The sequence below is a fragment of the Crocuta crocuta genome, unplaced genomic scaffold (genome assembly GCF_008692635.1).
Source record: "Crocuta crocuta isolate KB4526 unplaced genomic scaffold, BGI_CrCroc_1.0 scaffold237, whole genome shotgun sequence".
Classification (NCBI taxonomy): domain Eukaryota; kingdom Metazoa; phylum Chordata; class Mammalia; order Carnivora; family Hyaenidae; genus Crocuta; species Crocuta crocuta.
Genome location: NW_027531914.1, coordinates 1,805,970 through 1,833,692, shown reverse-complemented (window position 1 = coordinate 1,833,692; position 27,723 = coordinate 1,805,970). Strand labels below are relative to the sequence as shown.

Genomic DNA, 27,723 nt, shown 5'->3' with positions numbered 1-27,723 from the left:
TGCTGCTAGAATTACACTGGCCAATAAAAACCTCTGAATCAGTTGTTTGAACTATGTGTTGCACATTTACTTCTCTGTCTTCATATACCTTTCTCCTCTAGTGAGGTTCTCTCCCACGCTACAAGACACTTCCTGCTCGGAACTTATTTCTTCACTGTAAGTACTTTAAAATCAAACAATTCTTTAAAAGCTTATCTTAGCACTGGCAGAGGGGGTAGGTTTTTTACCTACTCAATTTTCTTATTTTTATTTCTAATATACTGTATTTTGAGGTTCAGCTGAAAGGCCAGTGTTTTCTTATCTAATTGGTTTAAATGTAGTCAAATTCAACAAGTATGTGCCAAGCTTGCGTTAGATGCCATGCTTTTCAGAGTAGTGTAAGTTAGCCTTGCATCCTCAACAACTGCCGTTTTCAACAAAAAACATATACTAGATATTGTGCTTACTAACCTGATCATTAATTTCATTCTTTGTATTAATACATATGCATGTTTACTTGTGCTGGTCTAATTTCTTTGTGCTTTGCAAATATTTTACTTGATCTATCCATTTAAAATACTAGAAATGGGAAATGGGATTTTTTAGCTAATGGATTTTTAGCTAAATGGATTTAGCTAATGAAACATGAGAATCTCTGAATTTTCAACATGAAAGTAAGAAAACAGACTAGAATCCTTCAAAATTAAACTTATATGTTTAGAGATGTTACCCTTCTTGTCTTACATTTGATAGCTAATGAGATGAGAGATTATGAAATGAAAATGTTTCAACTGAAGTGAAAAAATCAGGGTGCCTGGCTGGCTCAGTCGGTGGAGTATGCAACTCTTGATTTCGGAGTTGTGAGTTTAAGCTCCACGTTAGGGGCAGGGATTAGTTAAAAATAAAATCTTAAATGAACATAAGGGAAGGGAAACAAAAATAATATAAAAACAGGGAGGGGGACAAAACATAAGAGACTTAAATATGGAGAACACACAGAGGGTTGCTGGAGGGGTTGTGGGAGGGGGGATGGGCTAAATGGGTAACGGGGCATTAAGGAATCTACTCCTAAAATCATTGTTGCACTTTATGCTCACTAACTTCGATGTAAATTTAAAAAATAAATTAAATAAAAATTAAAAATTAAATCTTTAAAAAAATTAAAAATCAAATTTTAACATCAGTAAACACTAGAAAGAAGAAGAAAATCTAAGTAATGTATTTAGTACCTGGATTGACTAATATTAATATAATTAATGTAATATATTACACTGAATAACAATTTTTTGAGGCTAATGCCCAGCACTCTTCCTGGTAAACAAGCTCTCCAAGTGGTGTTTATGCACAGTAAGCATTGAGAACCACTGAACTTGGGAGACAGGCTTGTTGTAGATAAGGTCCCAGAAATTCTTAGCAAGGTTACTGGCAGTAGAGAGATTTCAGGAAAGTTGTCTTGTTATCACCACCACCTCCCCTATCTCCAAATACTGTTGATCTCTGATCTTGAATGCTAGGATTAAAAACTATTGGATACTTAAGGCTGAAGCAAAAGAGATTTGTAGCCTCTGGGGAGGCTTTGCATTTGTTACTGTTTTAGATTTCATTGCAACTTACAGTTCTCTAGAATTTTGAAATCATCTTTGAGCCACAGACCTGTGTAAGAGTGTGTTTCCTTTCTCCTCTCAGTTTTATAACCATCAAGGATGGTGTTTCCTTGAGAGAGTTTCCATGTGAGAGATTATAAAACCCTTTTGAACATTGATTTATTGATCAGATGAATATCTGCAACATAGGTTCCTTCTAGCACTGCTCTTCTGGGCTGGGCTGGATAGAACAGCCTTCCCCACTCCTGTAAGGTGACCTTCATCAGAAATGAACTTCTTTAAATAACATGAGAAATCTCTTGGGGCTCAGTTAATTGCGCTAAAGTCCACGGAAGCACCTGGGTACCCACAATTTCCCATATTTAAAAGAGGAAGCCAAAAGTAGTGAAAGACAAAAACTGATGTGCTGAAGACTGTTTTGGCCACTAAACTGAGAAAGTCGATTTTTTATAAATTAAGCGGCAGTCAGCATAGGGACATTTTGGATGAAGCTACTTGCGACAGAATGAATATACCGATTGGACTTCAAAGGTACTTTGAAAATGTTCAGATCTCATGCTGCTAAAAGGGCTAATAGCAGCCCATTTGAATTCATAAACACATATAGAATATACTGAGTGAAGGGGCACCTGGGTGGCTCAGTCGGTTGGGCTGCCGACTTTGGCTCAGGTCATGATCTCACTGTTCGTGGGTTCAAGCCCCCCGTAGGGCTCTGTGCTGACAGCTAGCTCAGAGCCTGGAGCCTGTTTCAGATTCTATGTCTCCCTCTTTCTCTGACCCTCCCCTGCTCATGCTGTCTCTCTTTCTCAGAAATCAACAAAACGTTAAAAAAAATTTAAAAAAAAGAATATATTGAGTGAAGACAGGTAAGGGAAGGGCAATTCTATAATTGCAGACAAGTTTCAACTCTGCAACCTTCAGATTACTGTTACTATATTAAAATCACAGTGCAGAGGGGCGCCTGGGTGGCTTAGTCGGTTAAGCGTCCGGCTTTCGCTTAGGTCATGATCTCGCGGTTCGTGGGTTCGAGCCCCGCGTCGGGCTCTGTGCTGACTGCCAGCTCAGAGCCTGGAGCCTGTTTCAGTCTGTGACTCCCTCTCTCTCTGACCCTCCCCTGCTCACGCTGTCTCTCTCTCTCTCCTAGAAATAAATAAAAATATTTAAAAAAAAAATCACAGTGCAGAGTTCTTAAAAGAATAAGCAAGTTACATGAACATGTTTTTCCTCTGAGAGAGATTGTAGAAATATTCATTCACTCACCTGATATTTATTGAATGCCAGTTTTGTGCCAGGTATTGGCTAGGCACTAAGGAAAAAAAAATACAAATGGCTCTAGCATAATCAGCGTGATCCCTTTACAATTTTTAAAAAGTGATTGTGTTTGTTTTTTGTTTCCAAATTGTTGGTTATAAGAGAAATAAGTGAGGGTGCCTGGATGGCCCAGTCAGTTAAGCTTCCAACTCTTGATTTCAACTCAGGTCATGATTTCATGGTTTGTGGGTTCGAGCCCCATGTCAGGATCTGGACTGCAGAGCCTGCTTGGGATTCTCTGTCTCCTTCTCTCTCTACTGCCAGCCACCTGTTCACGCTCTATCTCAATCTCTCTCTAAATGAATAAATAAACAGTTCTTTTAAAAGTTCCCCAGGACTTCTTTGTGAATGAATGAATGAATGTTCATTGTAGTTATGCAGACAATACATGAATTTATAAAGATAAAAGTAAAACAAAAATCTATCAGTCAAGCACCCAGAGATAACCAGACACACTTCGTGGTATAGCCTCTCATGTTTTTCCTAAGAGTTGATTGTTGCAATGCAAAAAGCAATATGCCATTTTTAAAGTATTCCCTGCAATGTGTCTTCTTCCCCAAATGTAGGAACCTATCACCCCCTTCTACCATTTTAGTACTGGAGTTTGGGATATAGAGGAAAACTGGGTCCTGTGAGGAAGAGCCATTGCTTCAGTGGGCACTAGCCAGGGTCTGATGTACACCATCTCCAACCGGCATCACGCATTGCCTCGGCAAGATGGGGGTTAAGAGAACGTGGTAGCGGGAATGTTAACGGGCACCTCCTGTGTGCCAGGCCCATTCTAAACTTTTGAAGTACATCAGCAAAAACAGCGCACAGATTTCCCTGCCTTTACTGGGTTTCCATACCACACTGGAGGCTTACTTTCCCCAAAGCCAAGCTAATTATTGTGAAAAGGGTGAGCAACGGAAAGGAAAGAAAATTTCTTTACTTGCTTTCTCATGAGATCGACAGAAGGAATTTGTTCAGAAAACTGCGGTTGCTGCCTATTAAGATAAAAACTGGGCAAGTGCACCGGTATTAGAATCTAGAACCCACCTAATAGGCGTTAAAATCAGCGAGGCGTGTTAGTTTCTTTCTCTTACTTCCCTATCAGAAGTAAGCTGAACAGCCGACACCAGCTAGTGAAAGCNGGGGCGAGGACCTGTCCCAGCTCCCCGGGTCCCTCGCCCTGGACCGCGGGTCCTGAGGCTGCGCGAAGGCCCAGCCGCTGTCCCCTCCAGGCTCAATCTGACCGCCGCGCGCCCTTTGTTCAGTGCGTGCCGCGCATCCAGCTGGAGAGACCAGCGGCTCCCAGCCTCGCGGACCCTTCCCACGACCTCGAGGGGCAGATGCCTGGAGCAGTCGGCCCCCTCACTGCCGCCGACCCAACCCTTGGGCCGGTTGCATGTTGCCCTGGAGAATTCGCAGGCACAGGCAGGGGAGAGAGCCCAGCACATAATCAAAGATAGCACAAGGCTGAATGTGGGTACCTGTTGGAAAACACCTTCCGCGGGGGCAGGAATACTGCAGCTCGCACTCACCATCCTTGGTGGCAAGGGGACAGACCAGATGAGAAGCCCACCCCACACTCCGCGCAGCAGAGCTGAAGCCAGCCTACCCCAGCATCAGGGGATGTCACGTCGCCTTTGGACCGCAACTGGGGCCAGATGGGCTATTTACCCTAAAAGGCAAAACAGGGGCTGCTGACGGGCAGGGAGGGTTTGACAGCTTGGTTCAGCCTGACACCGACCTGCTCTCAGCCTCCTTAACCTCCTGCGAAGGGAGGCCAAGCACAGCCAGATGGTTCACTAAATTCCATCACTTCAGGATAGAAGACTCCTTCCCACATAGACAATGGCAAATAACACCCCGCCCCCATGATCAGCCCCCAGTGGTTTTGTGTTTACTTACTACAACATTCCTTTGCATTGTTTTCTTTGACATCCACAATCGTCCTTTATTGCCAAACAGCAGTAAAAGGCCGTTACGGTATTTTTTTATAAAGCAAAACTCAAAACCAAAAACCACTTTAATATATCTTTATTAAAGGACAAACCTAATAAATTTAAAATAAGCTTCAACTATCCTGCATGCAGTTTAATGGTATTTTATACAAAAAAAGAGAAATTCTTTTTAAAAAATTTTAAACAATGTTTTATTTATTTCTGAGAGAGAGAAAGACAGCATGAACAGGGGAGGGTCAGAGAGAGAGGGAGACACAGAATCTGAAACAGACTCCAGGCTCTGAGCTGGCTGTCAGCACAGAGCCCAGAGCGGGGCTCAAACCCACAAATCGTGAGATCATGACCTGAGTCGAAGTGCAACGCTTACCCGACTGAGCCACCCACCGTCATCCACACCCGCTAAAGAGAAATTCTTTAGAATAGTTCCTAAGAATAAGGGAGGGAAATTCAAAAATTTTATAATGGCTATAGTTACATTATGTATTACTTGAATTTAGGAATATATTTTTTACAGCATTTGTAACAGGCTATTTTTCTATTTTTTTCACTGTAAATCCTATAGGGCTCCCCTCTTCCCAGACTCTTTTTTATGTTTTGTTTTGTCTTTTTCTTTAAATAATTTTAGATTTATGAAAAATGTTGCAAAAATAGCACACAGAAAGACAGACAATAACAAATGTTGACCAGGATGTGCAATAATTGGAACCCTCACACAAAGTGTTTGGGAAATACTTTGAAGCGAGTCTTCAAAATGGGGGGGGGTGCAGAGAGAGAGAATCACAAACAAGCTCCACACTGAGCTGCCCAAGTGCCCTTGGTTGGTTGGTTTTAGATTCCACATATAAGGGAGATCATACAGTATTTATGTTTCTCTGTCTGACTTATCTCACTTAGCATTAACACCCTCAAGGTCCATCCCTGTCATCTCATACAAGGTCTTGATGTTTTCCTCTTACACATAAACAATTTCACAGAGCATCACTATCAGATAAGGCTAGTCTGTGACCATCATGGATCAAGATAAAAACACTAGCATTCCATAATCATATTAGAACACATACTTGAACTTTAAGCATTATCCAAGCCACAACATACCAATGTTTCCCTTTCCTGGCTAATATGAATGACTGCTTCTGTTTTACCAATTGCAGAGGTATCCTTGCACTAGGTCAGTGCTCCCTGTAGAGAAGATTTATTAATATACCCACTCATAGAATTGTATTCCCCTTTCTGGATCACCTCCATTTCCTTGATCCTTTTCCAAGGTTACCCAACTGAAAAGTGTTTTCTAATACCTTGATACTCAGACACCCTATAGTCCCCATGGTGTGCCTTCCCCCTTGCTATAAGTAATAAACCCAAATTGTTCAACTAGACTTGTGTTCTTCATGATCTCTGGTTGAAGAGTATTGACAGTCCCTTTTCTGTTCCAGGATTCAATTCAAGATCCCAAAATGTATTTGGTCACCCTATCTCCTTAGTCCCCTTCCATCTGTTTTTCACAGTGTTGACACTTCTAAAGAGGACTGGCCAGATATATTGTAGAATATCCTTCCCCTTGTGTTTGTCTGATACTTTATCATGAGTGGATTTTGAATATGTATTTTTGGTAAAACAACACAGAAATGATGTTGTATCCTTCAGTACATGATATTAAGCAAATACATGATGTCAATATGTCCCATTACTGGTAATATTAATTTTGATTACTCAGGCTTATTATCTACAATATATTTATTTACTCAAGCCCAGCATGGATATATATAAAGAAATTTCAGAACTGCTAACCCATACTCTTATGAAAAACAAGTTTAATAACCAGGGTATAAATATTTGTTCTTTTTGTCTTTAGCCTTACATTACATAGTCAAAACACTGATTTCCAAGGTTGTTATGGTTAACCTTTTCTTCCCTACTCCTTTCAGTGTGGTTTTAATATTAATTATAATACAGGGGCACCTGGGTGGCTTCAGTCGGTTAAATGTCTGGCTTGGGCTCAGGTCACAGTCTCATGACTCTCGAGTTCAAGCCCTATGTCAGGCTCTATGCTGACAGCACGAAGCATGCTTGGGATTCTCTGTCTCCCTCTGTCCCCCCCCCCCACCTCTCAAAAACAAATAAATAAACATTAAAAAAAAAAAAAAGAGGGGACTCTTCCCCTGGTAGTGGACTCTAGCCGTATCTCTCCTGTCTCGACTCCCCTTTGTCTTCCAGTAGGCTCACCTTAGCTAGTTGGTGACTTCCTCGTGATGACTGGTATCACCTCACCCCTACCATTCTGTTTCCATTCTCCCATTCGTTTTACCCTATTTACTCTGAACATAACAAACTTATTCATTTCTGGTTTATTCCTTCTGTAATTCTTATTGTATATGTATGTTTTCTATATACATTCCTTCCTTTATTTCTTACATAAAGGATGTCATACAACAGATACTCTTGTATGTTGCTTTTTTCACTTAACAGTATATCCAGGAAATCATTCTACGTGAGTTTATAGAGATTATCCTCATTCTTTTTTTTTTTTTTTTCTGGTAAGTGACTTGTTAAATGAGTCCTTACTCTGTGGGATCTGAGGCTATCTCCTGTAGACTGTGTCAGAATTGAGTTGGACTGTAGGACACTCGAGCTGCTATTGCAGAATTGCTTGGTGTGGGATAAAAATACCACACATTTGGTGAGTAGAAGTGACCTCTTCTGTGGGTAGCCAGAAAATAGGGGAGGTTTTTCTTTACAACTGCTAATCAGAAATAAATCCAAAAGAAAAGGGAACATATAAAAGGAAGAAGAGGGGAAGGATGTGTGTACACAAAAGCTTAGGATGACGGTGCAACTTTAAAGAAGCCTACTGTATTCTGCAATTCACTACTTCTGACAACTAGTACAAGTTGGTCATTGGTTCCCATCTTGCGTGGATACTAGATAGCTGTGTAAAACCAATACCAATAACCCTGTTTTGCTCCCTTACTCCAAGAGAAGCGATTGTTCATTTGGCCAGTTCGGGGAATTCCTTCCTCCAGGGGCCTCCCTCCTCTGGGGAGCAGGGATAGAAATTATGTTCTTCAAAGATCAGCAAGGATGGAGGGAGGTGGGCGGGGGGCTGGGTTAAGTGGGTGATGGGTGTTAAGGTGGGCATTTGTTGTGAGGAGCACTGGTGTTAGATGTAAGCGATAAATCATTAAATTCTGTACCTGAAACCAATATTACCCTGTATGTTAACTAACTAGAATTTAAATAAAAACTTTATTATGTGCGTGGGTGGCTGAGTTGGTTTGGCTTCTCACTTCAGCTCAGGGCATGATCTCACGGTTCAGAAGTTCAAGCCCCACATCAGGCTCTCTGCTGTCAGCACAGAGCCCCCTTCAGATCCTGTCTCCTTCTCTCGCTCTCTCTTTCTTTCTCTCTCTCTCTCAAGTAAAAATAAAACATAAAAAAAACCTTTCAAACAATCAATCAAAAATGTCAGCAAGCAACTTCATCTAAATTGTCACACTTGCCTTTGAAGTAGAATGCATCAAAACAGGTTCCCATGAGCAAAGCTGACTCTACTTACACCAACTTTTTCCTTTTCAGACCACTGCCATTTAAGACCTTGCATCGAAAATGCAAGCCCAGTCACCAGTGGTCATCGTGACTCAGCCTGGATGTGGTCCTGTACCCCAAAACTCCAACTGGCAGACAGGCATGTGTGATTGCTTCAGCGACTGCGGAGTCTGTAAGTGCTAGGAAATGCCCCCATAATTGCCATTGGGGGTGAATGACCAAAGGTCAAAGCCTTCCCTCATCCCTCCCTTATTGTGTAGTGAAGGTTCCTGGCCCATTACAGGGCACCTGGCATGTCAGGCAATGAATGGTAAGTTAAGAAAAAAAGCTTGTGCTGATTATAAGTTAATTTTTCTCCAGCATGTGAAACAATAGTCTTACTTCTAAAATTAGTTCTGGAGTTAAGATAACAGTAACAAAGCTGATGATTCTCACAATGAGTGGGTCTGGTCTGATGATTATAAATGGACCACACATTAATTTAAAAGAGACATTTCCAGTTTAACTTGATTAAAAAAAAGAAAGAAAAAGGACTGTTTTTATTATACGTAAACTCATTACTTTATAGTTACATTGTGCGGTACACAGGGGTACTACTCATCCATGATTTTGACGTGGACTCAGGAAAGGATCATTTTAATTTCTACATTTAGATTTTTTTATATATCCGAGAATACAGAATTCTAAAGGCAGTCAGCTTCTCATCAGAAAAGAATCTGTGACTCTGCTTTGTTTTCTTTTTGTGAGACCTCTCTAAGTAAAGTTGAGGAGGCGTAAATTTGGGGGTGGGATGGGGATGTCAGATGTCAAGAAGCTTAGTTCTCAATACCAACAAAGAAACAAACCAACCTGCCTACAAAAACATTTGCTCTGGGGTTTATTTGCCTGCCTCAAGTCTACAGAATGTTCTGAGATCAGGAAAGAAAATACATTAAACTTTAACTTACCAATGAAATTGAAATTTGGAATCAAGTTGACCCCTGAACAACCTAGGGTTGAACTGCTCAACCCCATGTTGTGAGACGTGAGACATGGCTCACGTCTATGCAGGTTTCTGTGCAGGACAGTACATTCACAGCATTTTCTCTTCCCATGCTTTCCTGAACATTTGCTTTTCTCTAGCTAACCTTAGTGTAAGAATATAATGTGTAATACATATAACATATAAAATACGTGTTAATCAACTGTTTATGTTATGAGTAAGGCTTCCTGTTAGTAGTAGGCTATTAGTAGTTAAGTTTGGGGGGATTCAAAAGTTACACACAGGGGCACCTGGGTGGCTCAGTCGATGACGTGTCTGTCTCCAGCTCAGGTCCTGATTTCACTGTTCCTGAGTTTAAATCCTGAGTCAGGCTCTGTATGGACAGCTCAGAGCCTGGAGACTGTTTTAGATTATGTGTCTCCCTCTCTCTTTATCCCTCCCCTTCTCATGCTCTGTCTCTTTCTCTCTTTTTCAAAAATAAATAGACATCAAAAATAATTTTTTAGTTACACACAGATTTTTGACTGTGCAAGGGGTTGGGGCCCCCAAACCTCTGCATCATCCAGGGGTCAACTGTACTTTAAAAAACACAGAGAGAGGGGTGTCTGGGTGGCTCAGTCAGTTGCGCGTCCAATTTTGGCTCAGGTCATGGTCTCACAGCTGGTGAGTTCGAGCCCCACATCAGGCTCTGTGTTGACAGCTTGGAGCCTGTCTCCCTCTCTCTTTGCCCATTTCCCCCGCCCAAGCTCTCTCTCTCTGTGTTTCAAAAATAAACATAAACATTAAAAAAATTTAAAAAGCGAAGAGAGAAAACTTACCTAGAAAATGGAACAATGGGTTTGTTTATTCTCTCTCATTGTCTTAGTGAATGATCTGGGGTGATGACTTACACATCTCAAGACTAGTTCAGCATCTGCAAATCATAGTAATACTAAGACTACATTTCTTTTTTTTCTTTTAATTTTTTTTAATGTTTTATTTATTTCTAGGAGAGAGAGAGAGAGAGACAGCGTGAGCAGGGGAGGGTCAGAGAGAGAGGGAGTCACAGACTCTGAAACAGGCTCCAGGCTCTGAGCTGGCAGTCAGCACAGAGCCCGACGCAGGGCTCGAACCCACGAACCGCAAGATCATGACCTAAGCGAAAGTCGGACGCTTAACCAACTAAGCCACCCAGGCGCCCCACTAAGACTGCATTTCTAAAACACTCTAGAGATGAATATTTTAATCTTCCAGCCCCTAGTATTGTCCCTCAAAAAAGTGAATTACAAGTTCTAATATAAGCTTAATTGCTTCATAGCAGGATTTCTTAATTGCAACCCTGACCAAATCATTCTTCCTTCTTAAAATATTTCAGTGGTTCCTCATAACTTTCATAACCAATTCCGAGCACTCACACTTCATCATGCAGTCCCCAACCTGCCTCATCCTTCAGCTTTATACCCATCCCATCCAGCCCTACTGGATGGATGGCAGTCATGATTGGGGCTGCTATTCGTGAAAGCAAACTAACTTTCAAACGCGGTGGGAACGGAGTGGAGTAACCTATTCCTCTGCTTCCATATGTCCAGGTCTCTGTGGCACATTTTGTTTCGTGTGTCTCGCGTGTCAAGTTGCAGCTGACATGAATGAATGCTGTCTGTGTGGAACAAGTGTCGCAATGAGGACTCTCTACCGGACCCGATATGGCATTCCTGTGAGTCTCTTACAACACTGTGTCATTCGCATATGCACCCGCCTCCAAAATAATTGCTCTAAACTTGGAAGCCATTTGATGGTGTCCCTCACCTGAATTTGATCGGTAGGTGTTTCCTGGCATGTGCAGCCTTGTATTCAGTTGCTGTGGCAACAGATCCTTTAGTTATGTGACCTCCTTCTAGGTTTCTGTTAAAGACCCTAGAACATAGGCAGCTCTCATTTGTAATGGATATCATTCAATGGAAGGGGATTATTCAGAACCAACCAAGCCCCAGGTATGTTACATGTGTTACCTCACTGAATGCTTAACACCATCCCCGTAAAGTGAGTAGGGCCACATTTCATAGACAAGGACTTAAAAGTTTTAAGAGGTAGAGGAACTCACCCAAAGATATGCACCCTAGTAGAAGTTGTCAATATTCAGCTGTAACATGCCACGCATGCACATTCCACTATACCACAAGCTAGACTTTATGTACTAGGAGAATGTGTTGGTCAGGGCTTTCCAAAAGGAGATATAGATGATATAGACATAGAGAAATCTAGATACATATACAGAGAGAGAGATTTTAAGGAATCGGTTCATAGGATTTTGAGGGTTGGCAAGTCCAAAAAGCAGAGGAGGCTGGCAGGCTGGGGAAAGTTGCAGTTTGAGTCTGAAGGCAACCTGTGGGCANTCTTTCCCTCCTGAGGCCTTCAACTGATTGGAGGACGCCTAGCCACATTACAGAGGATAATCTGCTTTACTCAAAATCTACTGGTTTAAATGTGACTCTCATCTAAAAAATCTTCACAGAAACATCTAGAATATATGGGTGGATGACTAGCCAAGTTGATACATTAAATTAACCATCACAGGGAACAAATGAATAGAATGCTTTAGTAACTTATTTTATTCCATTGAAATTAGTTTATTTGTTAACTGAAAAGCATTTGTTAGTTTTTTATTACAAAAATAATATATGCTTTATACATAATTTTATGACAGATTCAAACACAAAACTACATGAAGTAAAAAGTGAACATCTAACCCCTTTACACACGCTTCCACTACCCAGTGATAAACTCTGTTAATAATTTGGTGTGCACTCTCTTTTAGCTTTTTTTTTTTATGCCTGTAAGGCATACAAATATAGATTAGATGTAGCTCTAGCTATGGATGTGGACATATGGGCTTTAGGGAGTGAGGGACTGTTTTATTCTGATTTGTTTTTATCTTTTAAAATGGGGTCATATACTGTAACCTGTTTTTTTTCCACTTAATAGTTGGTAGACCTCCTTTATATCTGTAATACAGATCCTTTTTAATGTGTTCATAATATTCCACCATATAGGTAATTTACTTAATCACTTCCCTACTGATGAAAGGCTAAGTAATATTTCAGATTAAATAGTTAATACATTTAACTATTTATGCTTTTTAACATTATGCTTCTGTATAGGCACTGGTATTTTTGTGTAATAGTGTCCAAAATTAGATTGATAGATTACAGTATATGCACATTCAAAATTTGAAACTGTCAAATTCCTCTCCAAAAAATTGTATTAACTTAAAATCCATTAACATTATATGTGTGCCCAATATTGGATAATTTTTTTCATTTTGCCCATTGGAGAGGCAAAATGTTAGTTCATTGATGTTTACGTTTTATTAATTAAGATCAAGCAAATTTTTAAAACTTCTTCATCCTTTTGCATTGCTTCTGTAAATTATCTGTACATATCTTTTGTTCATTGTTTTATTGGGTTTTTTGCTTTTTCTTATTGATTTGTGAGTGCTTTTTATTTAATTATGCTATATTGTTTAACATGAAAGTTACTAGTTTTTTAAAGGCTTAGTCCATAATCAAATTTTCTTTTTTTTTAAATTTTTAAAAAATATACATCCAAGTTAGTTAGCATATAGTGCAATAATGATTTCAGGAGTAGAATCCAATGATTCATCCCCTACATATCATACCCAGTGCTCATCCCATCAGGTGTCTTCCTCAATGCCTCTTGCCCCTTTAGCCATTCACCCACCCACACCGCTTCACCAACCATCAGTTTGTTCTCCAATTTAAGAGTCTCTTATGTTTTGCCCTCTCCTTGTTTTTATATTATTTTTGCTTCCCTTCCCCTATGTTCATCTGTTTTGTATCTTAAATTCCACATATGAATGAAGTCATGTCCTTCTCTGACTAATTTTGCTTAGCATAATACACTCTAGTTCCATCCACATTGTTGCGAATGGCAAGATTTCATTCTTTTTTTTTAATTGCCAAGTAATAGTCCATTGTATATATGTATACTGCATCTTTATCCATTCATCAGTCGATGGACATTTGGGCTCTTTCCATACTTTGCCTATTGTCAATAGTGCTGCTATAAACATTGGGGTGCATGTGCCCCTTTGAAACAGCACACCTGTATCCTTTGGATAAATACCTAGGAGTGCAATTGTTGGGTTCTAGGTCGTTTTATTCTTAATTTTTTGACAAACCTCCATACTGTTTTCCAGAGTGACTGCACCAGTTTTCATTTCTACCTTTAGTGTAAAAGGACTCTTCTTTCTCTACATCCTTGTCAACATCTGTCATTGCCTGAGTTGTTAATTTTAGTCATTTTGATGGGTGTGAGGTGGTATCATATTGTGGTTTTGGTTTGTATTTCTCTGATGATGAGTGCTGTTGAGCATTTTTTCATGTGTCTGTTAGCCATCTAAATGTCTTCTTTGGAAAAGTGTCTATTCATGTCTTTTGCCCATTTCATCACTGGCTTATTTGTTTTTTGGGTGGTGAGTTTGCATAATCAACTTTTCTAAAGACTCTTCGGGAGTCTGAAAAACTAGTAACAGTCTGAAAGTGGGGTGCCTGGGTGTCTCAGTTGGTTAAGTGTCCAACTTTGGCTCAGGTCCTGATCTCACTGTTCCTGAGTTCAAGCCCCACATGGGGCTCTGTGCTGACAGGTCAGAGCCTGATGCCTGCTTCAGATTCTGTGTCTCCCTCTCTCTCTCCCCTTTGCTCACACACACACTCTCTCTCTCTCAAAAATAAATAAACATTTAAAAAAAATAACAGTCTGAAAGTAAATTTTATTTGGTTTTAACAAAAATTTGGAAGATTGGATGGAAGAGGAAGAATAAAGCATTCTAAAGACTTTATTTTGTATGGCATTGATAGCTAAATATAATTATTCCATTAAAAAACTTTATTGATATATAATTGACTTATAATAAGCTGCATATATGTAAAGTGCATAATTTGATAAGTTTATATACTCATGATATAGACCCATGAAACCATCCTCACAATCAAGGCAGTGATATTCATCACCTCCGAAGGTTTACTTATACCCATTTGTAATCTTTCCTCTTTCTCCTCTCCTCTTCCCCAACTAACCACCAATGCTTTCTGTCACTATAATTTGCATTTTCTGCAGTTTTATATAATAGAACTATACAGTCTGTACACTTTTATCTAGCTTCTTTTACTTAATAGGATTATTTTGAGGTCCATCCAAGTTGTTGTGTTATGTACACTTAAAATTTATTAAAAGGATAGATCTCATGAAAAGTGTTCTTAACACAATAAAAATAAAGTTAATGGGGGCGCCTGGGTGGCTTAGTTGGTTAAGCGTTCGACTTTCGCTTAGGTCATGATCTCGCGGTTCGTGGGTTCGAGCCCCGCGTCGGGCTCTGCGCTGACTGCCAGCTCAGAGCCTGGAGCCTGTTTCAGAGTCTGTGATTCCCTCTCTCTCTGACCCTCCCCTGCTCATGCTGTCTCTCTCTCTCTCTCTCCTAGAAATAAATAAAACATTAAAAAAATTTTTTTTAAATAAAATTAATGGAAAAAGAAAACATTTGGATGACAAAGAAGCGCATAAAAAGATGTTCAACATCATTAGTCATTAGAGAAACATACATGAAAACCACAATGAGATACCATTACACAACCATGGTAATGACTAATATTAATCAGACCAAACCACAGCAAGTATTGCCAGATTTGGAGGAACTGAAACTTACACGCACTGCTGGCTGGGATGTAAAAGGTATTTTCTTAAAAAGTTAGACACACCTGCCATTTGACCCAGTCATTCTACTCCTGGATATTTACCCAAGGAAATTTACATCCATACCAAGACTTGTATCAAGTGTTCAGAGCAGTTTTGCTTTTAACAGCCCTAAACTAAAAACAATCCAAATATCCCCTTGCGAGTGAATGGAAAAGCAAAGCGTGATATATCCATATAATGGAATACTACTCAGTAACAAAAAGGAATGAATTATTGATACACACAAAAACCTGGATGAACCTCAAGATAAATATAATTTTAAGTTTGAGTAAAAAAATTAAGGGAAATCACTAATTGGATAAAAATTAGTGGGACATCTAAAAGGAAGAAAAGAAACCATGAAAGACCTATGCAGCAAAAGGAAGAAAAGAACTAAAAAAAAAAATTCAGTGAATACCAAATATAAAACAATTTGGCTATCCCATGGGTGAGAGCAATTTAGATTTCTCTGCTGTGCTAACATGTCTTTACCTTTCATTCTTTCTTTAAGTGTGTCTGTGTCGTCTTAGGAANTAGGCACCTAAAGCCCAACTCAGAGTCCTCTGTTAAATTTATCTACATGCTGTACCCTGCAGCAAAGCCATAACTAGTGGTGCTGGACCCGCCCCAATGTACAGGCAGGCTTTAGTTAACTTCATGTCTTCCATTCCCCAGACTGTTCTTCCTCCTGAATTTCCAGGTTTATCAAATGCCCTGCCTGTGACCCTGTTAGGTTTCAGGTTCCCTACTTCTGTTTTACTTTCTCCATCAGTGTAATCCCATCTGATTCCTATTTCCAAAAACTTACTCAAAATTTCTGGCCCACTAAATAACCCTGTTCCTGTTTTCTAGTATAGGTTTAATTTATTTACCAAAGCTCTGCAAGCACATAGGTTTTTAGATTATCCAATTTTTCTTAAGTTTATTTATTTATTTTGAGGGGGAGGGGAAGAGGGCAAGGGAGAGAAAATCCCAGACAGGCTCCATGCCATCAGTGCAGAGCCCAACTCGGGGCTCTATCTCATGAACGAGATCACGACCTGAGCTGAAATCAAGAGTCGGATGCTTAACAGGTTGAGCCAAACAGATGCCCCAGATTATCCAACATTTTAAGAAAAATAGGGGTCCACAAACTCTCCCCTACTGCCTCACTCCCAGAACTCTGTGAGTGTTTCCCTTTGTATCTCCAAATCATAGACTGCATTGCTACTTTTTGAGTTTTCAGTTTGGGGCATTGTCTACAGACCTCCCACTCTGAAAAATGAGAATTTAGTTCCATTTTCTTCTCCTTCTCCACTACAAACGTGCACCTTTTCCCTACCCCACTCCTTCCAATATCATTGTATGTAATTTGGGTTAAATCTATATTTGGTACTTACATTATGAGACTTCTGTTAGGTCTTCAGAGTGGAGTCATGTAGTGAACTATGATTGCCTTTCCTATTAAACTTTGTTTTTTCTGCTCTTAATAATTCTTGGCATTTTCATTAGTAGTTTTTTTCATTTACCCATGAGTAGTTTTTCACTTACTTTAACCCCAAAACTAATCTTTCCCAGTTTTCTAAATCTCTTAACAACACATTCAACATATCAGACGTTCTATCATTATTATCTTCTTGAAGACATCACTCCCTGCTGATACTACCCTTCGAACTAGTTGCTCTTTATTTCTTAGAGTTCTTAGCTCTCACCCTGGGATCTCCTTCACCACGAGCCTGGAGATTTTATTAGCTTCTTTCTTGTTAGGCTACTGTTTCTGATATCCCACATCTCCCTCTTTCTACGTCTCCTCCCTCATTGTGATGGCGGTATCATAGTAGCCTCTTGAGACAGCGATGGGGTGTGGGAGGAAAGAATTTTGAGAGTTTACTTTCTGAACTCTTTGTTTTTCCTTCATACTGACAATTTGGTTGATTGATATCTCCTATTTTTAATATTACGAAGTATAGGAAAACATTTGATGTCATAAAAAGAGGAGTTATTTGGAAAAATCAATTAACATTTTCCAAAATGTATCCATCCAAACTCTGAATTCCGAGGATCAATTCTTTCTGCTTCTCTTCAAAGTGTCTTGAAAATCCTGAAGTCTTAATTTCCTAATAGATGGATTTTAAATTTCAATTTCTTTTATATTTTCAACAGGGATCCATTTGTGACGACTATATGGTGACCCTTTGCTGTCCTCAGTGTTCTCTTTGCCAAATCAAGAGGGACATCAATAGAAGAAGAGCCATGCGTACTTTCTAAAAAAAAAATTAATGGTAGGTCCCAGAAATTGTCTTTTTAAAAAACAACTATTATATAATTGCAATATAATTAATTGTAAATGTGACAATTATATGTATAATATATAACTAAGGGATTTGTTAATTAGCATTAATTTGAGTAATGATTCAATAATAATAATTCTTTAAGTCTTTCTAATGTTATTTTCCTATAAGGATTGGTTTTGGTTTTTTGTTATGAAGAAAATAGCTGTATTAGTTTACTTGGGCCACCATAACAATATAGCATAGAGCGAGTGGTTTACACAAGAATTTATTTCTCACAGTTCTGAAGGGTGGGAAGTCCAAGATCAAGGTGTGGGCCAATTCAGTTCCTGTGGGGGCTCTCTTCCTAGCTTATAGGTGGCCATCTTCTCACTGTGTCTTCCAATCCCGAAAAGAGATCAAGCTCTGGTCTCTCTTCTTATGCAGATAGTAATTCCATTGTGGGGGCCTCACCTTCATGACCTTATTTAAACCTAATAACTTCCCAGAGGGTTTACCTCCTAATACCATCACACTGGGGGTTCGGGTTTTAACAAATGAATTTTGCTGGGGGCACAAGAGCCTATAACAATAGATTTATATTTTGAAATCATATTTTAGTAAATAAAGGGATGGTGAATTTTCTAGACTTCTCAGAATTCTTTTGATCCATTAATGAAGCACTTACCACTTCTAAAATAACAGAGTATGGTGAGATACAAAAGAAGTAGAAAATATGCCCCCTACTTAGACAAATTGACCAAAGAAATTGATAAATAAAGTAGTAGAACAAATGAAAAATTACATGTTTTGTAATATTTGAACTGATTGCAGCATAAGGCATCTATCAATAATGAGGTAAGTTCAAGCAGGAAAATCCTATTGGAAAAAGTGAACTCTGAAAGTGGTGGATATAGAACATAGAATATTTGGAAATGCTATACAGAATCTGAACTTTGTAAAAATCAGTCAACTCGTTTCCAACTAATTTTTCCAGGATTTTCAGAATTAGCTATTGAGGATGTAGTAAAGTAGAAATAAACATGATTTTGTCAGTCTTCTATAGAATTTATTTTGAGTATTGGGAAAAACATTAATTTTCCCATTCTTTGTAATATGCCACTTTCTTTTTCAAGTGAATGAGAACTCTGCATAGGTTAACAAATAGAACTCATGGAGAATATATTTAAAAATATCATTTATTTAGCAGATAATGATGTATCAAGTACCTAGTACTATGCAGGATGCTGCTAGGTGATGTGGGGAACAAAAATCAATAAGCTGGTCCTCTTGTCTTTGAGACTTTATACTCTAAAGAGAGGATTAAATAGCTTTTAAATAAAATGACAGGTTTGACTAAGGACTTTAGACCAAGTGATATTTTAAGGTCAGAGGAAGAAAAAATCATATTCTATGAGATGTGTAAATGAAGGGGGGCACCTGGATGTCTCAGGTTGAGCAACTGACTCTTGGTTTCAGCTCAGATCATGATGTCATGGTTCGTGGATTCTAGCCTCTATGTTGGGCTCCATGCTGACAGAACGGGGCCTGCTTGGGATTTTCTCTCCCTCTTGAAAGAAAGAAAGAAAGAAAGGCATTTCTTGAAAGGAATGGTTTTTTACTCTAAAGTGAAAGTGAATATCAAGGTCACAATAGGAAATAGATAGCATTCACATTGTAATAATACAAGGATTTGATGAAAACTACTTACAATAAAGGTGTGGGTGGGAGGTATAGGGAAATGACAAGGTATGATGCTGAAATCTAGACTAGCAAGAGTTAAACTATACCACCCACTAGGGGTGCCTGGGTGGCTCAGTTGATTAAGTGTCCCGCTGACTCTTGATTTCGGCTCAGGTTATGATCTCATGATTTGTGAGATCAAGCCCCAAGCCCCAGGTCAGTGCAGAGCCTGCTTGGAATTCTCTCTCTGCCCCCCCACCCCCCCCGCTCTCAAAATAAAGAAATAAACACACACACGCAAAAACAGGTAAAAACAAGGAGGCATAAAAACAACTGAAAAAGCCCCCAATTGTGAACACTGAAACAATTGAGGCAACAAAGTAAAGTAGTATTAGATTATAAATGGACAGATTATAGCCAGGATAAAATATCTATTGAGTCCATAGTTCTATAAATACATGATTAAACCGACAAACAAATAAATAAACATGTGGGGGAGAACAGACGAATCTTTCAGGAGTATGGAAGAATTCCAAACAATGTATGTATGTGCTCCTCCCTCAAGGCAACGGAGTGTAACTCCTACCTCTTAAGAATGGGTTTGCACAGTAACTTTTCTTCAAAGAACAGTATGAAAAGGGGGAGAAAAGAGTAGGCTTATAGTGGAGAAACCTGACAAAACTATTGCAGCCAAGTGAACAAAGAGAACCTCATCAGTGATGAGTCATGGTGATAGCGTGTCCCCTTGAAATGATGTGATGAGAATTGCGCTCTACCTTTGTGGTCTTCTCTCAAAACCCCGTAACTCCAGTCCAACCAAGAGAAAAACATGGGCCAGATCCAAACGGACGCATAGGTTTTCTGCAAGATACCTGACCAGTACTTGCCAAAATTGTCAAGGTCGTCACAAAGAAAGAAAGCCGAGAAACAATCACAGTTTAGAGGCAGGTATGGAAACATGACAACTGAATGTAATGTGCTGTCCTAGATGGGATCCTGGAACAGAAAAAAAGACATTCGGTAAAATTTGAGAAATCTAACTAAGGTATATGCTTTGATTAATAATATTATGTATCAACACTGGTTCCTTAGTTGTAACAAACCTACCTTAGCAAGATGTTAACTGGTAGGGAAACTGGTGCGGGGTATGTAAGAGCTCTTTGTACTATCTGTGCAACATTTCTGTAAATCTAAAATGATTCTAAAATTTAAAGTTTATTGAAATTAAAAAGTAGATTGAGAAAACTCAACTCTATTCTTTGTGTGTCCTTTACAGGTGAAAAGCTTTTTTTGAAGCAACTAAAATCAGCAGACACTTCTTCAGTTTGAACCCTCTGCCTTTTGCAAATGAAACATGACAGATATGCTTAATCACAATCAATGGGGTAAAAGAAGGGGATTATGATTGATTTTAAATGAATGTTTTTGCTTAGTTTTGCTAAATGGTTCGGCTTAGTTTCTCTTTGCTTTCATATTATTAAATTTTCTGGCTTATGGATTTTGTGTTACATTTCATATATAAACAAAATAAAAGATTTTACTAACAAGATACTCTATGCTTTTTTGCTGTCAATGTCTTTATGTCATTAGTTAATTTTAAGGCTCAATCTCCTCTTTTGTTCTGGTAGGTTGGTTTCTCGGCAGGAGATTTTGGTCCACAGCAACTCAGTTCTCTTTCATCTAAGAACGTTGAGACAGAATAAAAGACTATGGATAGCTATTCTAAGACACTTATAATACATTTAACTAATACTTTTGTTCCTTATCATGTTCCCAAATAAGTATTATTAATGCTGACAAGGTAACAACACACTGTGCCCTGCTTCCTGGTCACATGGCTGATGGTTTCGTTGTGTTGATTTTCTTTCTCTTTTGAATATGAAGTATCAGGACAAGTAACAAAACTTCAGTGATCAAATTCAGTATGAACATTTTGACTAAATGTTGATGATAAATGTGTGGGGCAATTTTTTTCACATTTATTACTCTCTATGCTCCACATGCAACGTGTTGTCCTGATGAAAATCTCACTTTCCCACTTTCCTTTGGTTTTCCTCCTACCCTTGAATCCATTTCATTTGTTGGGGTAGGGGAAGGGGAGGCAAAACTACTGTACAGGTTTGTTGTGACATTTCAGAGAGATGAAATGTAAAGGCACCTACAGGGCACCTGCATGGCTCAGTTGGTAAAGTGTCCAATTTTGGCTTAAGGTCATGATCTCACGGTTTGTGAGTCTGAGCCCTGCATTGGGCTGTCAGCACAGAGCTTGCTTCAGATCCTCTGTCCCCTTCTCTCTCTCACTCCTCTCTCTCTCTCTCTCAAGAATAAATAAATGTTAAATTTTTTTGTTTTATTTATCTCTGAGAGAGAGAGAGTATGAACAGGGGAGGGTCAGAGAGAGAGAGGGAGATACAGAATCTGAAACAGGCTCCAGGCTCTGAGCTAGCTGTCAGCACAGAGCCTGACGCGGGGCTCGAACCCACGAACCATGAGATCATGACCTGAGCCGAAGTTGGACACTTAACCGATTGAGCCACCCAGGCACCCCATGAATAAATAAATATTTTTAAAAATGTTAAGTCACCTGGACCTTAAACTCAGCAAAGTGGAGTGCTCTGTGCCTTCCTTTATTCTGGCACTTTTCAAGGTTATATCAGGGATCCACTCCTCTTATTCCTCATGTTCTTCCTGGTGTCATCTACTCCGAAGGCTTCACCTGCCTTTTATATGTCAAGGAGGACTATATTTCCAATCTCTGCCTTACTATTGGTGTTCTGAATGACTCTTCAGCTGCCTACTAACCAAGTCCATCTGGATATCCTCTAGGCCTTCTCTCTACCCAGCGTGTCAAACAATACCAGCACTTACTCAAATGTTCAAGATGAGAAATCCAAATGTCAATGGTTCCTGAGTTTTCTAATCACACCTGTCTCCCTTCTCCTCACATCTAATCAGACACTGGCTTCTGTAAATTCCACTTGATACCCCCAATGGATGATCTATTTTGTTTGTTGCTGCATCCCCGGTGCCTAGAACAATGCCTGACACCTGCTAGATGCCTCCTCAAATCATTTATTGAATGAGTCAATCTGTCCTCTTTGTCTTCACTTTCATGAATGTAGCTCAAACCCTCATTATCTCTTTGGAAAATCAGGCACGTAGCTCCTGAACTAGGCTACCTGCCTCTAGGAACTGCAGCTCCCTTTACCGTCTTTCCAGTTCATCCTATAAACTGCCTGCCACAAGTTAAACATTCTGAAAAAAGACCCCAAGTTTCCCCTGGTCCTTCCTAATATAGCCTCAGTTTACCTCTTTAGCCTATTCTCCTACTACTTCTTCATTCATATAATTCCCTATTTTCACTACCTTCAACACATATACATTTTTAAAATTTCAAGTTCCACTGTTCATTGATGTATATAGGAAAGCAATAGACTTTTGTATATTAACTTTGTATTCTACAATTTTGCTAGAATCATTTTTTAGTTCCAGGAATTTTTTTTTTTTTTTTTGCTGATTCCTTGGTATTTTCTGTGTAAACAATCATGTCAACTGTGAACAAAGACTGTTTTTTCCCTCCTTCCCATTCTGTTTAATATCTTTTTTTTGTCTTACTGCATTCTTAGGACTTTCAGTATGATATTGAGTAGGAATGATGAGGATAGACATTCTTGTCTTATTTCTGATCTTAAGGGGAAAGGTACAGGTTTTCTACTTTCTCACTATTAAATACAGTGTTAACCACAGGATTTTTTTGTAGATTCCCAATCTTAGGGATAAAGAGTATAGTAATCCAGTTTCTAACCATTAAAAAAGCTTTTTTTTGATGTTTATTTATTTTTGAGAGAGAGGCAGAGCATGAATGGGGGAGGCGCAGAGAGAGAGGGAGACACTGAATTCAAAGCAGGCTCTAGGCTCTGAGTTTTCAGCACAGAGTCCAATGAAGGGCTTGAACTCCCCAGCCATGAGATCATGACCTGAGCCAAAGTCAGATGGTTAACTCACTGAGCCACCCAGCTGCCCCTAGTTTCTCACCATTAATACGATGTCAGTGATGGTTTTTGGGGGGTGGGGGGGAGATGTTATCAAGTTGAAGAAGTTCTCTATCCCTAGTTGTCTGAGAGTTTTGCTGGATTTTGTCAAATGCTTTTTTTTAAATTTTTATTTATTTCTAGGAGAGAGAGAGAGGCAGAGCATGAGCAGGGGAGGGTCAGAGAGAGAGGGAGACACAGACCGAAACAGGCTCCAGGCTCCAAGCTGGCAGTCAGCACAGAGCCCAACGCCGGGCCCGAACCCACGAACCGCGAGATCATGACCTAAGTGAAAGTCGGACGCTCAACCGACTTAAGCCACCCAGGCGCCCCAAGACTTCTTTCTTAAAGAGTGTGTCCTGCAGCTCATGAATTCCACTATTACTACACTGGAACCCCATTTGATGGACTAGATTTGGGAAGCAATCTATATAATCTTTGGTGCCATCTCTGTTTTTACTTATCTGAGTCCCTGGGCTGTGACCTTCAGAAGTCTTTTTCTCCCCCTCCTCTTACAGGACACGAGAAGACTAGAGAGGGCTCGAATTGTGTAACTGCATTTGCCCCAGGTTGGACAAGGCTCTGGTAATGGTAGTTTTCCTTAGAGGGCAGGTCTTTGTCAAGGCAAATCATCCAGGTGTATTTCCCCTCCCCTGCCCTGCCTGAAAACCAAGGGGATCCCAATCGTACTCCTGAGAATCTGATGGGGCTCCTGGGAACAAATCCTAGAATGTATAGGGGTTCCCCTAAGAGTGGGCCCTCAGGGGGTTTTAACCCTCAAGCTAGTTTATATTCAGCCTCCAGTAACCTGTCAGTTACCATTTCACTGTTCATATCAGTTATTTCTCCAGAAGCTACTGCTCCAAGTTCTCTCAACTGTGATTCTATCTGCCTGTCTTTCCGTTTTGTGGTGGTGTGCCCTGTGACCTCAATTCCCTGGTGGAAACGGGCCATTGATTTTCAGCCCGTTTGGCCTTTTCCTTATTGTGAAAATGGAGTCAGGACTTCCAAGCTCTTCACATGTTGGAGCTGAAACTGGAAGCTGCCCACAAACTTTTTACAAAAGTCTTTTCCCCATTTTCCTTACAAAGCAGCCTGAATGATCCTGAGGGGCCTTCCCTGATCTCTCTCTGCTACCCAAAAAGTTCCACCCCATGTGCTCTAGTGCCTGGTGCAATTACCAGTATTGCACCTGCCATCTACTGGCTCTGTGAGTCTGAATGCCTGGAGAACAGCATTACGGCATACCCGCTGTACTGCTAGCATGTGGTGTAAATCGATGTCTGTTTGAACTGAAAGGAAAAATGAACAAAGCACTGTTCACTAATTAAAAACAAAGTACTACTTTTATTTGGCTCACTGCTCCATTTATTAGAATTACCACATTTGGAGAGGCACAAAGCACTTCAGTTTTACATGACTACAAAGTTATCACAAATCCCAAACTTTTTAGCCACAGATATTTCACTTACTCCGTTTAAAGAAAAAGCTTTCAAAACATTTGAGTTAGCCTGATACACAGAGACCCTGAATATACGGTAACTACATATTTTTAAATGCTTGCACTTTCCGTTCTAATGTCTTCTTTAAATGGAACCCAGCATAAAAGGGATTGAAATACGTAAGGTCATGATGCAAATGCTTTGGAGACACAGTGAAAGTAATCTGTACAGCACTGAACAAGATGTGGTGTGCACAGGTGTGTAAGGGCTCACTGAGCCATCTGGGCCTCCAGGGCTTGTGCTGTCCACTCTGGGGCTGTCTGGCTAATCTTCTCCAAAAGGTTATTCACTTGGAAACAAAGTGACTGGATCTGTTTGTCCCATGTTGGCAGGGCTTCTCGCGCTAAACAAAAAAAGAACAATGTACACAGTTTAACATCACTGCATATATTCAGAGGGAGTGTGAGTTAGAAGATAATTTATAGTAGTATTAATTTTAAAAAATTTACTCTAAAAATCTTGGCTAATAAAGGTAATTAAGCAACAGTTGAGGAAAGCACCCAAATTACTGCCACATGGTACAAAACAAAACCAGAACACATACACGAAGATACATATTATTCATGAAAACAAAATAAAACTAACCAATCAAAGCACCTCATCACAAAAACCACCACAACGAAAGTCTCACTGAAGCCATCTCATCACCACTTTTTCTTGATTCATAAGACACTGCCACCTACTGGAGGAAGCAAGTCTATTTATAGAGTCAAGGCTGTCTCTACTTGACTCTAAAGGATACGTATTTTAATGATTATTCAAAAAACAAACAAAAAAAATTCATCACGAAAACATAAGGTTTTACTCTATAGCAACAATATGCAGTTAGAAATGATAAATTTAAGGATGCCTGGGTGGCTCAGTCGGTTAAGTATCTCATTTCAGCTCAGGTCACAATCTCAAGGCTCAGGAGTTCGAGCCCCGCATCTGGCTCTGTGCTGACAGCTCAAAGGCTGGAGCCTGCTTCAGATTCTGTCCCTCCCTCTGTGTCGCTCCCCTGCTTGTACTCTGCCTCTCTCTCTCTCAAAAATAATAAACAAACAAAAAAAGAAATGATAAACTTGGGGCACATCACTTCATCATAGCACCCAAATTTACAAAAATGGGCACAGAATTAATGAAAAAAAAACTAAAATAAAAAAGTTTAAATAAAGGACATAACTTAAGTAGAATCAAACCATGGTCCCACATGGAAAGATGGACTATCATAAAATTATCAGTCTTTCCCTATCAATATATTACATTTTTAAAAACTACAAAGATAATCCTCCTGGTCTCTGATTTGCTTTCTACATAGGACAGTCATTAACTACCAAAGAAATGATGTTTGAGAATAGTCAAGAGAACTTTACAAATTAAAAACAGTGACAACATTGTAGGATATCTCTACAGTGGAATGTTATTCATCCTTAAAAAGGAATAAAGCACTATTAAGTGAGAGAGGTCAAAAGGTCACTTAGCGTATGACCGCATTTACATGAAGTATCCAGAAATGGTAAATCCATAGAGATAAAATTCAGACTGGTGGCTGCCAGGGGCTGGGAGGAGAACTGAGGAGTAACTGCTTACTGGGCACAAGATTCCCTTTTGGGAAGATGAAAATGTTTTGGAACAAGGTAGGGTGGGTGGTTGTGCAACACTGTGCACATACTAAATGCCACTGAATTGTTCACTTTAAAATGGTTAATGTTATGTGAATTTTAACTCAATAAAAATATATTAGTGGAGGGGTAGGAGATGCTTTTCCAACAGTAAGATTTACTCTAAATTTGTTTATTACACATTGTTACAGATCAGTGGAAAGAAACAGATTACAGAAAGAGACTGGAACATATATGTGGAACCTAATATGTCAAAGATCAGAAAATATGTTTTACCTAATAAATAATACTTGCAAATTAACAATACATCTTTAAAAAAGACAACCTAGCCCATACCTTAAAATTACACACAAAAATGAATGGTAGATAAATTTTCTAAATATAAAAGTAAATTTTAGAAACATATTAGTTTTATCCCAAGGTGAAACTTTTTTTAATTAAAATTTTAATTTAATTAAAAATTAATTAATTAATTTTTAATGTAAAAAAATTTTTAATGTAATTAAATTTTAATTACATTAAAATTTAATTACATTAAAATTTTTATTAAAATATAGGAAACTAAAAAGCCATAAAATTAAAAATTGACATATTTGGCTGCATAAGAATTTTAAAATGTGTTTATGGTATTCATGCCTTAACTTCAAAAACACAACTGACAGAATGGGAAAAAAGTATTTGTAACACATTAACAAACAAGAGTTTATATTATCGTTAAACTAAAAGCTATAGCAAATTGATGCTGAAGGTGAGGTGTGGTGCCAGGAACAAAACAGACCAGAAAAACTAGTATCAACTCCACAGAAGAGGAAATGCTAATGGCCAATAATACAAGGAAAAATATTAAACTTCCCTACTACCAAGGAAATGCACTCGAAAACAATAATGTACCACGTCCCTCCACAATTAGCAAAACATAAAAAGAGGAATAATATATAGCTGTTGAACATTCATTTCCTCATATTGGTGAAAGTGTAAATGGCTATACCTTTCTGGAAAGCAAACTGGCAGTATCCATTAAGGATCAAAATACATATGTTCTTTGATGCAATGTTATCACTTTTGAGACCTTGTTCTATAGAAGCAGGTGTACTATATATAAACACATGCACAAGGAAACCACTTGAATGTCCATCAGTAGGTGAATAGTTGAACTCCACGAAATTCTACACGCTATTAAAACAAATAAATTAGATTTATGTCTACTGACTTGAAAATATGTGCATGATATTTCAAAAAATTTGTAGAATACTATGTGCTTAAAATTATTTTTAATTCAAAAAAACTCTATGTTCTCACATATCTACATAAGCATATAAAAACATATAAAAGGCTTTAGATTAGTATTTGTTATACCAGGGGGAGGAAAGATATGATGAACTCTTATCTTTACATATATTTGCAATGCTTTACTCGTTATTATGAGCATATTTTTCATGGCAATTCTTTAAATTTAAGAAAACTGGAAAGAATATTACTCTATCAAGCTGTTCTTTTACTTGGTGCCACCTCTGCTATATACTATTCATTATGTACTGTTTGCTGATCCAATACTTACTTAC

General features: G+C 39.0%; 2 protein-coding genes across 3 annotated transcripts in view; one reads left to right on the top strand and one right to left on the bottom strand.

Annotated features, from left to right (window-relative positions):
- The first annotated feature begins 80 nt into the window (after window positions 1–80).
- PLAC8 (placenta associated 8) lies at window positions 81–20,578 on the top strand. The gene is made up of 5 exons (XM_077774755.1): window positions 81–156; window positions 8,414–8,555; window positions 10,934–11,058; window positions 17,238–17,356; window positions 20,304–20,578. Exons 2-4 carry the CDS (start codon window positions 8,444–8,446, stop codon window positions 17,340–17,342), a joined length of 342 nt encoding a protein of 113 aa, XP_077630881.1. The 5' UTR covers window positions 81–156; window positions 8,414–8,443; the 3' UTR covers window positions 17,343–17,356; window positions 20,304–20,578.
- Window positions 20,579–24,385: 3,807 nt separating this feature from the next.
- COPS4 (COP9 signalosome subunit 4) overlaps window positions 24,386–27,723 on the bottom strand; it is a 40,564-nt gene continuing 37,226 nt past the window's right edge. For both annotated transcript variants that reach the window (XM_077774746.1, XM_077774745.1), the window contains one exon: window positions 24,386–24,903. In XM_077774746.1, the coding sequence (XP_077630872.1) occupies window positions 24,847–24,903 (57 nt within the window). In that variant the 3' untranslated portion in view covers window positions 24,386–24,846. The remainder of the gene's footprint in view (window positions 24,904–27,723) is intronic.